The 13,085-nt window shown below is 40.8% G+C and overlaps 1 protein-coding gene across 3 annotated transcripts in view; it reads left to right on the top strand.

The window, feature by feature from the left end:
- The window catches only part of SMIM14 (small integral membrane protein 14), a 33,582-nt gene that overhangs the window by 12,746 nt on the left and 7,751 nt on the right, over positions 1-13,085 (top strand). For all 3 annotated transcript variants that reach the window (XM_015862505.2, XM_015862504.2, XM_015862506.2), the window contains exons 2-3: positions 339-449; positions 10,822-10,870. In XM_015862505.2, coding sequence (XP_015717991.1) covers positions 375-449; positions 10,822-10,870 — 124 coding nt within the window. In that variant the 5' untranslated portion in view covers positions 339-374. The remainder of the gene's footprint in view (positions 1-338; positions 450-10,821; positions 10,871-13,085) is intronic.

Genomic DNA, 13,085 nt, shown 5'->3' on the forward strand with positions numbered 1-13,085 from the left:
TGAGAAACCAGGACTTAGTCTTTGTAGTTCTTGTTTGTCAGTATGCATTTCATAGCGGTGTGTGGGAAAACCCAGGGGAGATATATAAAAAATCTTGCAAAAAAAGTTATTTTGATCTCTGAGGAAGCCTGCGTGAGGCACAGCTCTCAGCAACATCAAAATGCAACTGCACATACCAGACTTCTCTATTCATGCTGCCAAAGGAATAATAGGATTACCCAGCTTTGTTTTGCTTTTTCACCCTGGTATTAAATGAGCTGAAATTTGATGTGGGAGTCTCTATAAAATAAGGTCAGTTGAAAAAGAGTTCATTGTACTTTTATTTTTATTGTTCTTAGGTGTTCACAGAAGAGTTCAGGTTTATCCAGAGAACCATGGCGGAAGGTGGATTTGATCCTTGTGAATGCATTTGCTCACATGAACATGCAATGAGAAGACTGATTAACCTGGTAAGGATAATATGAGAATATTTATATCTGGAAGTGTAATTATATGGACGTTGCTTCAGCACTTGCACACTTGCAGTTACTGATGCTTTTGATTTTGCTTATTCAGTTGCATGTTCAGCTAGAATCTCCACATCTGACTCTCTGATGAATATTTGAGTACTTAATAAAGATTATAGCTTTCTCTTGATTTCCCAGGGCTGCATTTGTACAGCACTGGCATTATTTCTATTGGAATGTTTCTCTGTAACTAGAAAAGTCTGCACAAAAACAAAGAAACTATCCTGCAAACTCTCTGAGTTCAGAGTAATACCACACATACAAAATTCCACCTGCTCATGTGTCAAGATAACAACGTCTTTATTTTTTGAACTGTGCTTTAAAAAAATACTGAATTTGAGAAGCCAGTGATTGTGAGTACTGAGTTCTGTTTCATGTAATTCCCTTTGTGGATGTTCATAAATTTATTTCTATTCCAGTGTCTTTCTTAGGATCTAGATTTCCTTTTGCATTACTGAGAGCACTGGATAGATACCTCTCTGCTCTAAGGGAGCCTGGATAGTCTTTTTTTTCCCCTCTTTTTTAGAATTACCCTGATCAGAGTGATCAGAGTTCACCACGGATGTCCATAACACAGCACTGCAGAACCTGTGTCGCCATCTTTTCACTTTGTGCTTCTGGGCCCATGTGCCAAGAATGCTTCCTCAAAATCACATGTAGACCAAACTTACAGCAGTACTGGAAACAAACAAAACCAGAACAACACAATTGGCTTCTATTGGTGGGAGGGCTCAGTCACTGGCTGCAGGAGAAGGCAAAATCATCCTCTGCAAGGGCAAAAGGAAATGCCGAGCACTTGTCTCATATGACCATGGAAATCCTTGCTTTTATTCAAAATGAGTGTTGAAAGCCTTCAAAGATAGCATTTGACAGCCTCTTTCTCCGATGTTTTGCAGTCCTTTTGGTAAAGAATTTTTGTTCCGTCCACTGTTTTAGTTTAATGTGTCGTACCCTGTGCTATACACTACTGTGAAGAGCTTGTCTCTGTCCTCTCAGTAACCTCTTTGTAGGTGCTGGAGGCTGCAGTTAGGTTACTCCAACACAGTCTTTTCTCTAGGCTGAATGAGCCCAGTTACCTCACGCACCCCTCACAGAGCACGTGCTCCAGCCCGTGCCGAACCTCTGCTGAATCCGTTTTGGTTTATAAACGTGTCAGATATAGGGGAGTATGGACGCAGGCTGAAAGTGCTGAGTAAAAAGGAACAGTTACATCCTTCAGTCTATTTAGACAATTCTGAAAGATCATTGCGTGTGGCACGAGGTTGTGCTAGTAAGTATGAGACTAATGTGGAGTCTTCGTTCCAGGGCCCAGCCATACTAACCCATACTTCACAGCTAGGGGGCCCAATTTCAAAGGTGCTCACATAACTTCTGAAGCAGTGAGGGCACATCACTGAGGCCACAGGACGTTGCTCAGCAGAAGCTGACCCTAAGAACCTGTTTTTGCTAATTGTTTCTGTGAGAGTAAGCAAATATATTTCGTTTGGACCATACTATTTGCCCTTTGTCTTGCTTGTTGAATGACAGATTAGCTTTGTAGTTCCCCTTTACTCCCTGCTGCCCTCGCGTGGACACATGTGTTCTGTCCCAGGAATTATTCATGCTTAGTTCTTATCATGAGGTATGTGCTGTGTGCATCACTTGTGTTGACTATGGACCCTGACTCCTCTGGACACGTGATAAAAAGATGTAGAGGAACATTTTCCTCCAGGAAATTGGGAGGGAGAAAGGAAAATGCGTGTTTGCTACTTTTTCCACTGAGGCTTGTCAGTTGTAAATATGAAGCAGTATGGCCCAGACTTTTGTTTCCACTTCTGCATTTCTCACCTTTTCCTTTTTTACTAGAAGATACCTACAGACAGTGGCACAAGTCAGCCAGTGTTCTTTTGTACTGGCTGGAGGATTCTAGTTGTAGGTGATTTAAATCTGTGAGATTTTGTTCCTGGAATACCTCAAGTGTAAGGTGGGTGTAAGTGGATGACTGGAATTCATGCTAATTCCTGTGTTGTAAATTCACACCGAGTAAATCATAGGTGTCACCCTCAGGGCAGTGCTCACCATTTCCAGTCTAACAGTGTTTCCGTGTAGCTGCAAGAAGTGAGATTATTGCTCAATGTTCAATTTCCAATAAGATCATGTGAATCAACATTTGAAACTGTGAGGAGTAGTGGGAAATAACAGATTTCATCTGTCGTTAAAGGCAAAACAGCTGCTACTGAATGTAGAAGAGCAAATCGCTGTCTGGGATAAGTCAGCAGAATCTAGAAAGGAAAAGTCCAACTTTGTTAGGGCCAGAGTATCATCCTCAAGTGACTTATTGCATGACTTAGCACACTTGCTAAATCTCCATTATTGTATCTGTAATTTTTATGCTTCACTAGAAGTTTGCTTTCTGAGCTTCTTGTTTTGTCAGTCAATTGCACACAGTGTGAAAGAACAAGAATTCTGCTATTTGTTTTAAAAGGAATCCTTGCATATTGTTTTTCAGCACTGCTGAGCTCCACAAATTTCAGTGCAGTCTGCGTACCTGCTAGCTCTGCAAGTTGATTCTTCATAGAATCATAGAATTACCCAGGTTGGAAAAGACCTTGAAGATCATCAAGTCCAGTCGCAGCCTAACCAGTACCCTAACTCTAAAACCCTCCACTAAATCATATCCCTGAGCACCACATCCAAACGGCTCTTAAACACAACCAGGGATGGCAATTCAACCACCTCCCTGGGGAGCCTATTCCAGTACTTAACTACCCTTTCTGTAAAGAAGTTCTCCCTAATATCCAACCTAAACTTACTCTGGCGCAACTTGAGGCCATTCAAGACCATAGTTTCAAAACCACTGGGATGCGAGAAAGATAGGCAGGCTGCCTAGCGTGGTGCTGGAGGGAATCCAGCCATGCTTTATGCCTTGAATGGTTTTTTACTGCTACCTACTAAATTGTTAATTCTTGTTGATAGGTATGAAACACGGGAGAGCACATTGGAGTGATGTTATTGTTTGGGAGCACTTGTCAGAACTCAACAGGTGGTTGTTAATTATCTCCAGACCAAGCACTGTAAATTCAGAAGTTCAGAGTTAAATCAAATTTGTTAGAAGAACAACGTAGTTCTGAGAGCTGCTCGAGAATGGAAATGGACTTATAGAGTTCTGCAGTGCAGTAGTTACTTTATGCAAAAAAGAGTAAACTGTATGGAAAATTCCAGTGATATTAAGGTCAGTAGGTCAAAAAGTCTGTTTATGTTCTGAAGTTCTTTTAATTCCCAGAAGTGTAACTTCTAATTTCCAAGTTAATTGGTGCATTTACTTTGAAACTCTTATAAAATGCATTCGGTATTCCAAGTACAATATTTCATGGATGGATACATTAGAATTTTGTTTAGGTAAAATATAGTTTAAATCTCTACCCTAAATGTATACTTCAGTTCATCCTCTCATTGCAATTTAGTACGTTCATACTTATTCAAAGAAAAAGCCTTGATATTGTCATTTAAACTCTTCTTCATCTCTGCTACTAGAAATACCACAGAAAGTTACAAAGAAACAAGCAGTCTGTTTTAAAAAGCCTAATTATCTCTCTATCTATGTGGCTGGATTATTTTTCTGTCCTTCAGTTTACTTGACAAAGTGTGGTTCTGTTTTGTTTCCTTAATACGTGATATCTTGAAGGTTTTCTGAACAATAGATTGTGTATCCTTAACTCACATGACATTTGTAAAGATTTTTTACTGCTTATTAGGCTAACTGGAAGATACCATTCATACCCACAGTTATTATAACTTGTGCACTGATGCATCAGTGGCATTGAATTATCTTAATTAAATTATCGTAATTGTTCTGCTATTTTTCCTGGAGTGAATTTTTCAAGGTTTTCTTTGGTATTTTGCACATAGTGAGCTCCTGTAGCATAGCCCCTGTAAATAATAAGCAGATATTATGATTTCCAAGTATAACAAGCAAACAGCAGAGATCTAAAGTCTTTGACTGGGACTTCATAAATATCATTTGCAGTGTGTAATACCCATGGCACCATCTGTTGTGATTTGGAGTTGTCTAACAATTTGACTATTGTACGTTGGGTTTGCTGTTTACTCTACGGATATAGCAGTTAATTGGGAACTGCCATACAAGGAAGTAGGCAGAGAAGAAAAATATCACCAGATTTTCCATCCTTTGCAGATACATAAAAGTTATTAAGAGACAATAACAGATCTGTTAGCTTGTATGACTTTGTCTCCTGTTCCGGCTCCTCCTCCTACAAAACTTATTTTGACAAAAAGAGCCAAAGTTCAAGAGGGAAGAGCAACAGACATTAAAAATACTTTAATGCGGGGGGACTCAGTTAGACAAGGGGCCGGTTGTTTGGAAGAACCAAATGAAGGATGTTCTGTGGTGTCAAGAGGAAATTATTTCTGTCTTAGTTGTGGCAGAGGATAGCAAACCTCTGGGTTATAATGATGTTATATTTAAATCTACATTTCCCCCTTTTTAACATTTCTCATGCAAAATGAAAATCTGATCACACTTTGTTACTCTTTAAGCCTTCCATGTTCTCTGAGTGAGCATGGGTGATCCATGATTCCAAGGCCCAGTTCAAGCCTGAAAACTAGACTGGAAGCACAGTGTGTGTGTTTGGGATAATCCAGCAGGGAGCATCTTTTGTGAAGCCCAAGACCTGTGTATGGCAACTTAAGAGTCGGAGTGAACTGGTGGCACATAACTTTGTATGGCATCAAGGCCCTTTTTTTTTTTTTCTTTCCTCATTTTTTTCTCCAATAAAGTATTATTTGATTTCGAATTCTCTCATATCAGGTTCTACATAAATGAGCAATATGTTCTTTATGCAAAGCATTTTTAGTTCTGTAATACAGAAGCACCCATTCTAATGAACTGCCAGCAGTTCTGCTGAGATATGATGACCTTACAGACCTCTATGGGAATTACAGCTTTGTGCTATGTTCTTTTGTAGCTAATTGCAAAGTAATGGCCCATGTCTAGTTCTGTTACTGTATCAGAAGGCTTGAATGTCTCAAAGACTCCAGGGAATACAGAGCAAATATATGTGTGTGTGCGTATAGATTTATATATATGTATTAATCTGCTTCATATTTTGAGGTGCTGTTCGATTTCTAAAGCAAAAAGATGCAAATTTTCAAGGTATTTAACAAAAAAAAAGTGATTCAACCGCTCTTCTATCATAATCCTCTTGGCCAGGTCATTTTAGAGTCTCCTTATCATAAACTGGCATAGTCTGGAGTAGTATCCAGCATAGCCATGAATCCTGGCTGAGTGAGACTTTGTGCAAACAGCACAGAATAAACACAGATGACTAAAACAGATCTACGTTGTGTGCTTCAAATGGTTGAAACGCTCTCAAGATGTCAGCACAGATAAGCCTGACTTAAATAATCCTTCAGGCTTCCAGCAAGAATGAGTTCCCCTACTGAAATGGCCTTCTATTCAAAGCAGAGCAGAACTATACTGAATGAGTCTGTGAAACTTTAAGGTGACCTTCTAAATGTGGAAGTTGGCCTAAAGACTTGTTACACATGTTCCATGGCATTTGCCTTCCAAATTCTTCTTTTAGTAGCTGCTGCTACTGCTTCCAGTGTATAACTGGTAGCCAGGCAGCTGGAGAGCATGAAATTACCTTTTACTCTCACTGTCCATTCTTTCTTCAGTGTTGCTGTGGGGCAGACAATAATTTGTCACCTCTCAGGACCAAACTTGATATTTTTGTACCAGACTGTTAGTGTCCCAGTATGAGCTTGTATTTATTTTATCTTAGTTCCACACTTCTCATAAAAATGTGGGAGTCAGAAAGGTGGTGCTGACTGTTTTCTTTCTCGTATCTCTAAGAGAAGCTGATGCAATTTAAAATACAATTTAATACCATCGAAATGCCCTTCTTTCCACTTTATTTGTCTCTTATTTCTGTTGGCCAGCTTGTAGTAGAATAATGCACGTAGATGTCAAATTTATGCTTCTTTAAATCTGAACTCTGTGGATAATACTTCAGTTCAATTGGCAGCCTGGCCCACATTTGGGACTGGCCTATCATACCACAGCAGTTTATTTATCTCATTGTCTGCTAAATCATTTATATACTTTGGATGTGGCTGCCAACAAGGTTTAAACAGTGATTTCATTACCCAGAAGCATCAGATCCCGATCAGGAATATGTCACAGGGTTGTCATCTTGTGGCATAGTTGGGGAGAAAAGGCAGAGCTTACAACTGTTCTGAGTTGCAAAAAAGGTATTTTCACAAGGGATGATATTTTTCCCTTATTATCACACAAACTTTTCTGTCAGCAGTCCTTATGGTTCCATCTTAAACTTTTATTCATGGGATAAATGACTACGCCTTGTTATTTGTCCTTAATTCCCTACTTATCTACCCTTTCCCTTTTCCCACCACTATCCATTCCTGTTCACTTATCTTGGAACCTAATTTATCTGTTCCTTTCACACGTTTCTCTGGGCATCCTTCCACTGCAGTCTTTGCTATGGGAATCTTTTCATGACCTGGCTCATAAGCTTGCTAATTTTTCCATCATGTCTTTTCTGAGGACTTATTTCTCTTCTGAGCAGTTTCAAGTTTCTCTAAAAGCCAGTAGTTTTAATTATTGCTACATAAACAACTTATTTTCAGCTCATCTGCCACTGACAGTAGATGTCATTGATTATGGCCTCGCGTTCCTGCTACTAGTCCTGTTCCTCTTGTTTCCTTACCTATTTGTGACATTGTTTTAAGAGCTGAGAAGTGCTTTTGGATGGGGATTATGCCACCGTTTGTTCTGGGTGATGACAAACCTGTGAGCTGTGTCACCATCACTGTCTTCCTGATATTTCTCAGACTTAAGTTTGTCAGTTTGTGGCACCCTGTGGCAGCAGGAATCTCAGCTGTGGAGTTTCAGAAAAGTCCTCTGAAGAGGAAGCGAGGGAGCTGACACAAGGAGTTGTTACTGTGAAGGTGGGCCACTGTCCTCCACAGTAGCTGCCTGTGCTGAGTGGGAAATGCAAAGCAGCGGAACTTCTTTCATGGGAAGACTGAAATGATCCCAGTGGCTGAGGTCACTGTATTGGAAAAGCAAGTTCTCTGTTGAGCTAGACGAAGCTGCTTCACTGGGCTCACTGCTTCGCTTGTGATGTTGTGGAGCAGCTAGCATGCAGGAAAACTTCACGCCTGACCACACAGCAGCGTGTTTGTCTGCTCAGCTGTTAGGTTTGCATAGGAAGAAACATCAAAAACTTTGCAGAAAATGTCCAGAGCTGAGAGTGGGATCCCTTTACTGTGTCTGTCTGTGCTATGGCTGCTGAAAAACTGCTCTTTTTTCCATCATCTGGCTACTGTCTCACATTCAAGTCTTTTTCCAGCAGCTGCTATGTCTCTTAAGGATGGTGCAGCTGTCAGCAAGGAGAGCTAATCGCTAGGCAAAGGAACGGCCTTGTTTGAGCAAAAGGTGTTACCTTTTCCAGCTATTCACCTTACATAAGCCTTTCTTGCATGTGCCAGAATCTTTTCTTGTCTTTTGGCTAATTTAGTGACTGTAAAATATCATATTTGTGCTGGGTTACAGAGTTGCAACCTATTTCACCTGAGAGAGTTGAGAAAAACCTGTTTTTACTGCTGCTCATTTTCAGTCATCTGCCATGTTTCATCCCAGGAGAGCAGCACACAGCTTGTCATTGAGACACATTTGTTAGCTGGAATACAGAGCCCTCCTGCTGCTGGTCCTCGTGGGATGGAGAAGTTTTACGTGTATGGCAGGGAAAGAAGTGAGCATGAGGAGATGGTGAATGGGTTTTTGTCTTCTCATCTTTGGCTTCTCAAAGCCTTGCTGGCTCAGTGGGCAGTGATCCTGTGCTGTCAGTCACATCGTTTCTGGCATGAGTGGTTTTTGTAAGAAATTTTTGTATTAACTGGAATAGTTAATTTTCTGAGGAATATTTTTATTGCTGCATATGAACTCACAGGGGCTGCGCAGTGTAATTTTTTTAGCTGGGATTGTTAAATCTGCACTTATATGGTTATGTATTGTTTTCTATTTAGAGGAATTTTATATGGGTTATTAAAAAGAAAACCTATAAAAATCCAGTTTTCTCCTTTTTCTTCCTGTAACTGTTTCACGTGATAAAGTGAGGTTTTTAATCCTGCCTTGTACAGTCAATTTCTCAATCACCGTGGAAGAAATGGGATGTCTGTTGCCTCAGTCCTATTGTCAGAGTATGGGTGATTGCACTTTGTAAAAGTTCCTCTCTGCATTGTTCCTCCATACATAAGTAAACTTTATTGGAAGGCTATTATCTTTTTTGCTTTTTCAGCAGAGATCTGTAGAACAAGTCCTAATGGCATTTCTTGCTTACTGAAATATTTCTGTCATTGGTATTTCCAGCAGTACTTATCTTTCTAGAGTTCTGGAGCCTGTACTGACTTTAGAGAAGCCCCCAGGTTTGCCGATGAGATAAAACTCTGTGTCTTGCAGACAACAAGCAAAATCCTCACATCAGACATCATCCTCTGGGCTCACAAAATCTCAGGGCTTTAATGCTTCTTGTGTCTTGAGGAGGATGCCTGCTCCATCAGCAGGCATTTTCAAGCAGAACGTGGCCTTTTGATGCAGAAATGGCAATAGTGTACATAGCACTTCTGAGATGCTTTTATAGAAACACGAATGATGTGGTTTTACAAAGTAGTATTTGGACAGGTGTAACCTATGGAAATGGATGTAGATAACATCGTGCCTGGAGAACCCCAGGGCAGTGTTGTCAGTTTGGACAAACAGGATAGCACTGTCCCCAGCCACCATGGGGACGGAGCAGGGACAGGTGGATGTTATATGCTGGCTGACCTGTGCTGCTTCTGATCAGGTACTTATTACTTGTCTTAATTCTGAGCATAATTCTGTGTCAAAGAACACCTGCACACTGCAGGCATTTTACAAATCAGGGATTGTAATTAAGCCCCTTCCAGTATTAATCCTTAATAAGAATTGAAGGTGATTTTGTTGCTGGTATTTTTAAAATATGGTCAGAGTATTATCCAGCCTTCTCAGTTCAGGAATCTCTGAGTATCAGATATTCCAGTTTGGTAGTGTCTGCTAATGTAAAGCCTCTACCTTGAGAAAGATGTCCAAAGGTTGAAGATAAAATGAGCCTTCATTGTTACATAAAAAGGCCAGGGAGTATGCATGCTTTGATACCATTTTTCTGGTAAAGTAAGTATCATAGAATCATAGAATGATTTGGGTTGGAAGAGACCTTTAGGGTCAGCTAGTCTAAACCCCTCTGCTGCAGGCAGAGACACCTCCCACTTACAGCAGGTTGCTCCAAACCCCATCCAGCTTCCAGGGAGGGACATCCACAGACTCTCTGGGCATCCTGTTCCAGAGCTTCACCACTCTCACAGTATGGATTTCTTTCTAATATGTAGACCAGAACTGGACACAGCATTCCAGGTGAGATCTCACAAGAGCAGAGTAGAGGGGCAGAATCACCTCCCTTGACCTGCTGGTCACACTTCACTTGGTGCGACCCAGGATATGGTTACCTATTTATTTTATATGGAACATCTCTTCTGTCTTGCATTTGTGTTCACACTGATAATGAACAGATTACCCTGCTGTGACAAGAAGCATTGGGATTTGTGACATTACTGAGGCATAAAACATGTCAAGAAGGAAGTAGTCTAACCAAGGCATCACAGCCATTCTGTGATTTTAGAACTGTTATTATTCATCAGTGTAGTTTACCTAAGCAAGGAACAGAGCCTATTTCCATAATACAGCAGATTAAATCCCATCCACCTAACCTCTCCTGATAAAGAACGTAATATTTGTGTGTCTTTAGCAATTCTGTCATCAATAAAATAGTTGTACTGATAGGCAGGTTGTCCAGTGTTGACTTTTCTTACAGCAGCAAGCTTACCTGGTCTGTAACAGTGTTAGAATTTTTATCCATAAATAAGCAGGTAAAACAGTAAGATACAAATTGAAATCTGTTCTTAAAAGATCTTAGATGAAGTTATAGTAATTGATAAATTCAAATGTGGAACTTTAATTCTACATCTCTCTATATAGCTGTTATCGCAGTCTGATCAGTTGTTGTTACATCACGTGATTTAAAGTTCCAGTGTAAACTGGGTTCGGAAACTACATCAGTACCTGGGTTTCTTTGCATACCATAAGCTGTGTGATGCACTGAAAGTTACAGTTTCCCTTATCTTGAACTTGTGCTCTGGTATTACACTGAATCTCTATTTCGGTACAAGCTGACCAGGTCTCATTGCTAACTGTCATGCCTTTCTTTTTCTGTTCCAGCTGAGACAATCACAGTCGTACTGCACAGACACAGAATGCCTTCAGGAATGTGAGTAACTGTTGAGATCAGGGGCATGGGAGTAAAATAAACAGCTGTAATTAAATGTGATAAGAGCATATTAAATGAAATAAAATACTGCGGTACTGAAACCACTATGTGAGGGAGGTAATTCCTGAGAATCTGTGACTCAGATTTAACATTTGTGCATGAGATGCATCATATGGAAGAGGATGGTGAGCAAGTGGGAGATGTCAGTACACCAGCACCACGGATGATCAAGCCCCAAGTATTACTGTATCTTGCCACTAACTTCCAAGTAAGATTATTTAAAATTCTCCCAAAAGAGAGAATTTGGAGGAGAACTTTATTTTTCCTCCTCACTGTCATGGCAGCTGAATATCACTGGATACTGAGCAGAGGCAGCTTTGTCTGATAAGCTGACATAGACCACAACTGCATTTCTGTTTGACTTGGTGGCTGTATAGTTAATGAAGCAGGGTACTGATATGTACGATTCCTTGAAACTTGCTGTGAAACCCATCAAGAAAAGCTTCCAAACAGCGAGCACGACTGGGATAATCAAACGTTACCAGCTTCTGCTGAGAAGTATAGCTGTGCAGAGATTATGCAGTAATGTGAACTTGCCCCGAGGCTCTCTGTTTATGCTTTTCATGCTCTAAAGGAAACATTGCCAAGTGCTTATAAATAAAAATGAAGTGGATCTCTTTTTCCTGTACTGCTCCACTATATGGGTGAGCATATGAGCTTACTCAATTAGCCTGCATTTGGACTATTGTAAGGCTTCCAGGGAACACCTGAGCAGTGCTCCTGCAAGTAGGAGCTGCTGTTGCTCTTCTAGAAGTGTTTGTGTCTCCTATGGGTCTGGGAGCTGGTAAAGGTTTCTAGGATCCTGGGGTGAGTGCATGCTTTCCTTCACACATGGTCCTGCATCACTCTACAGTGAATCCTGTTCGGAGATGGGCATCTGGGTTGTACTTGCACTGTGTCTTCCCAGCATGAAGATTCAGATTCATTGTTAAGCTGGGCAGAAGGGGAAAAGCTATGAACTTCAGCAGATGCTCCCTGAAAAAAAATAAAAAACAATAAACAAAAAGTGGGAGTCACATCTGCCATAACATTGCTACTGGCTGTACGTTTTCCATATGGGCTTTCCAAGTTAACTATATGTCTGGGACCTCCATCATGACTCCTTCCCCCCAGTGCACCTATCCTTAGGAAGACGTTCTAGTGTCCTTCCTTAGGCTGCTATGTCTGGTTTCTTCTTGAATCTCAATTGTTTTCTTGAACCCAGAAGAGGGAAAGGCAGATGACAGGAATTAGGCTATGCAGCCTTGTGAGCTGTAGTTCACAGTTGAAACCAAGCAATGATACATTCTTACTTAAACCTGAGGAGTCATCAATATTTATGAAGCTCTCCGGCTAAGGGCTGTATAAATGAGTAAGTCCTGTTTTGTATAGGCACAAAGCTGGTGGGTTGTCTTTCAAGCTATAAAGTCACAGTATAGGGGAGATGTGAACGGTTTGTGGCAAATAGCTTTCCATCCTGAAAGAGATCCTTGCAATAGCTGGATGTGCAGATGCAGGCAATTTGGCAGCGATTGTTCCAAACCAGTGGTTTGCTTCAAAAACCCAAAGCAGAAATTATAGAGTAAATCCTCTTCTACATTATTATGTTGCCTTAAATTTAGTTCCAGCAAAGGTATTTTTTTTGCTGATGCAATCACAGTGACTGCCCATTTGTCAGATTTCTGTGTGATTCTTCTGTGGTTCTGTGCTTGAGCCAACGTGAGCTCTGTGAGACTCCCAGGAGTTAAAGGCAAAAATAAACAGATTGAGCCTGGAGAAGCTTCTAGAGACATTTTCAGACATAGATCGAAACAATTCTGGGCCAGTCTTCTGTCTGTTGCTTCATTCCCTTTCTTTTCAGCTGTATCATGACGAACTTGAGTTGGACCTCCTGTTCTCCAGGCTTCATTCTGTGTTACTCCCTTCCTTTGATTCCTCATTTCCAGACCCTGATATGAAGAAACTCATTGCACTCCCACCCATTTGCTCATTGCCTGGATTTGGTCTTTCCTTTTGGAAGTGCAGCTGGGGATGTTGTCATAGACAGATTCTTAAGTTGCAGGGTTGTGGAATAACTGATGAAATGTGCGTGGTTTTGTTTTGGGAAACGTCAGGGCTGTGGCTCAGCCTGTGTCACTGCAGCATCATGTGTTGTGCTTGTGCTGTCGCTACCAGC

This window comes from Coturnix japonica, chromosome 4 (genome assembly GCF_001577835.2).
Source record: "Coturnix japonica isolate 7356 chromosome 4, Coturnix japonica 2.1, whole genome shotgun sequence".
Taxonomy (NCBI): Eukaryota; Metazoa; Chordata; class Aves; order Galliformes; family Phasianidae; genus Coturnix; species Coturnix japonica.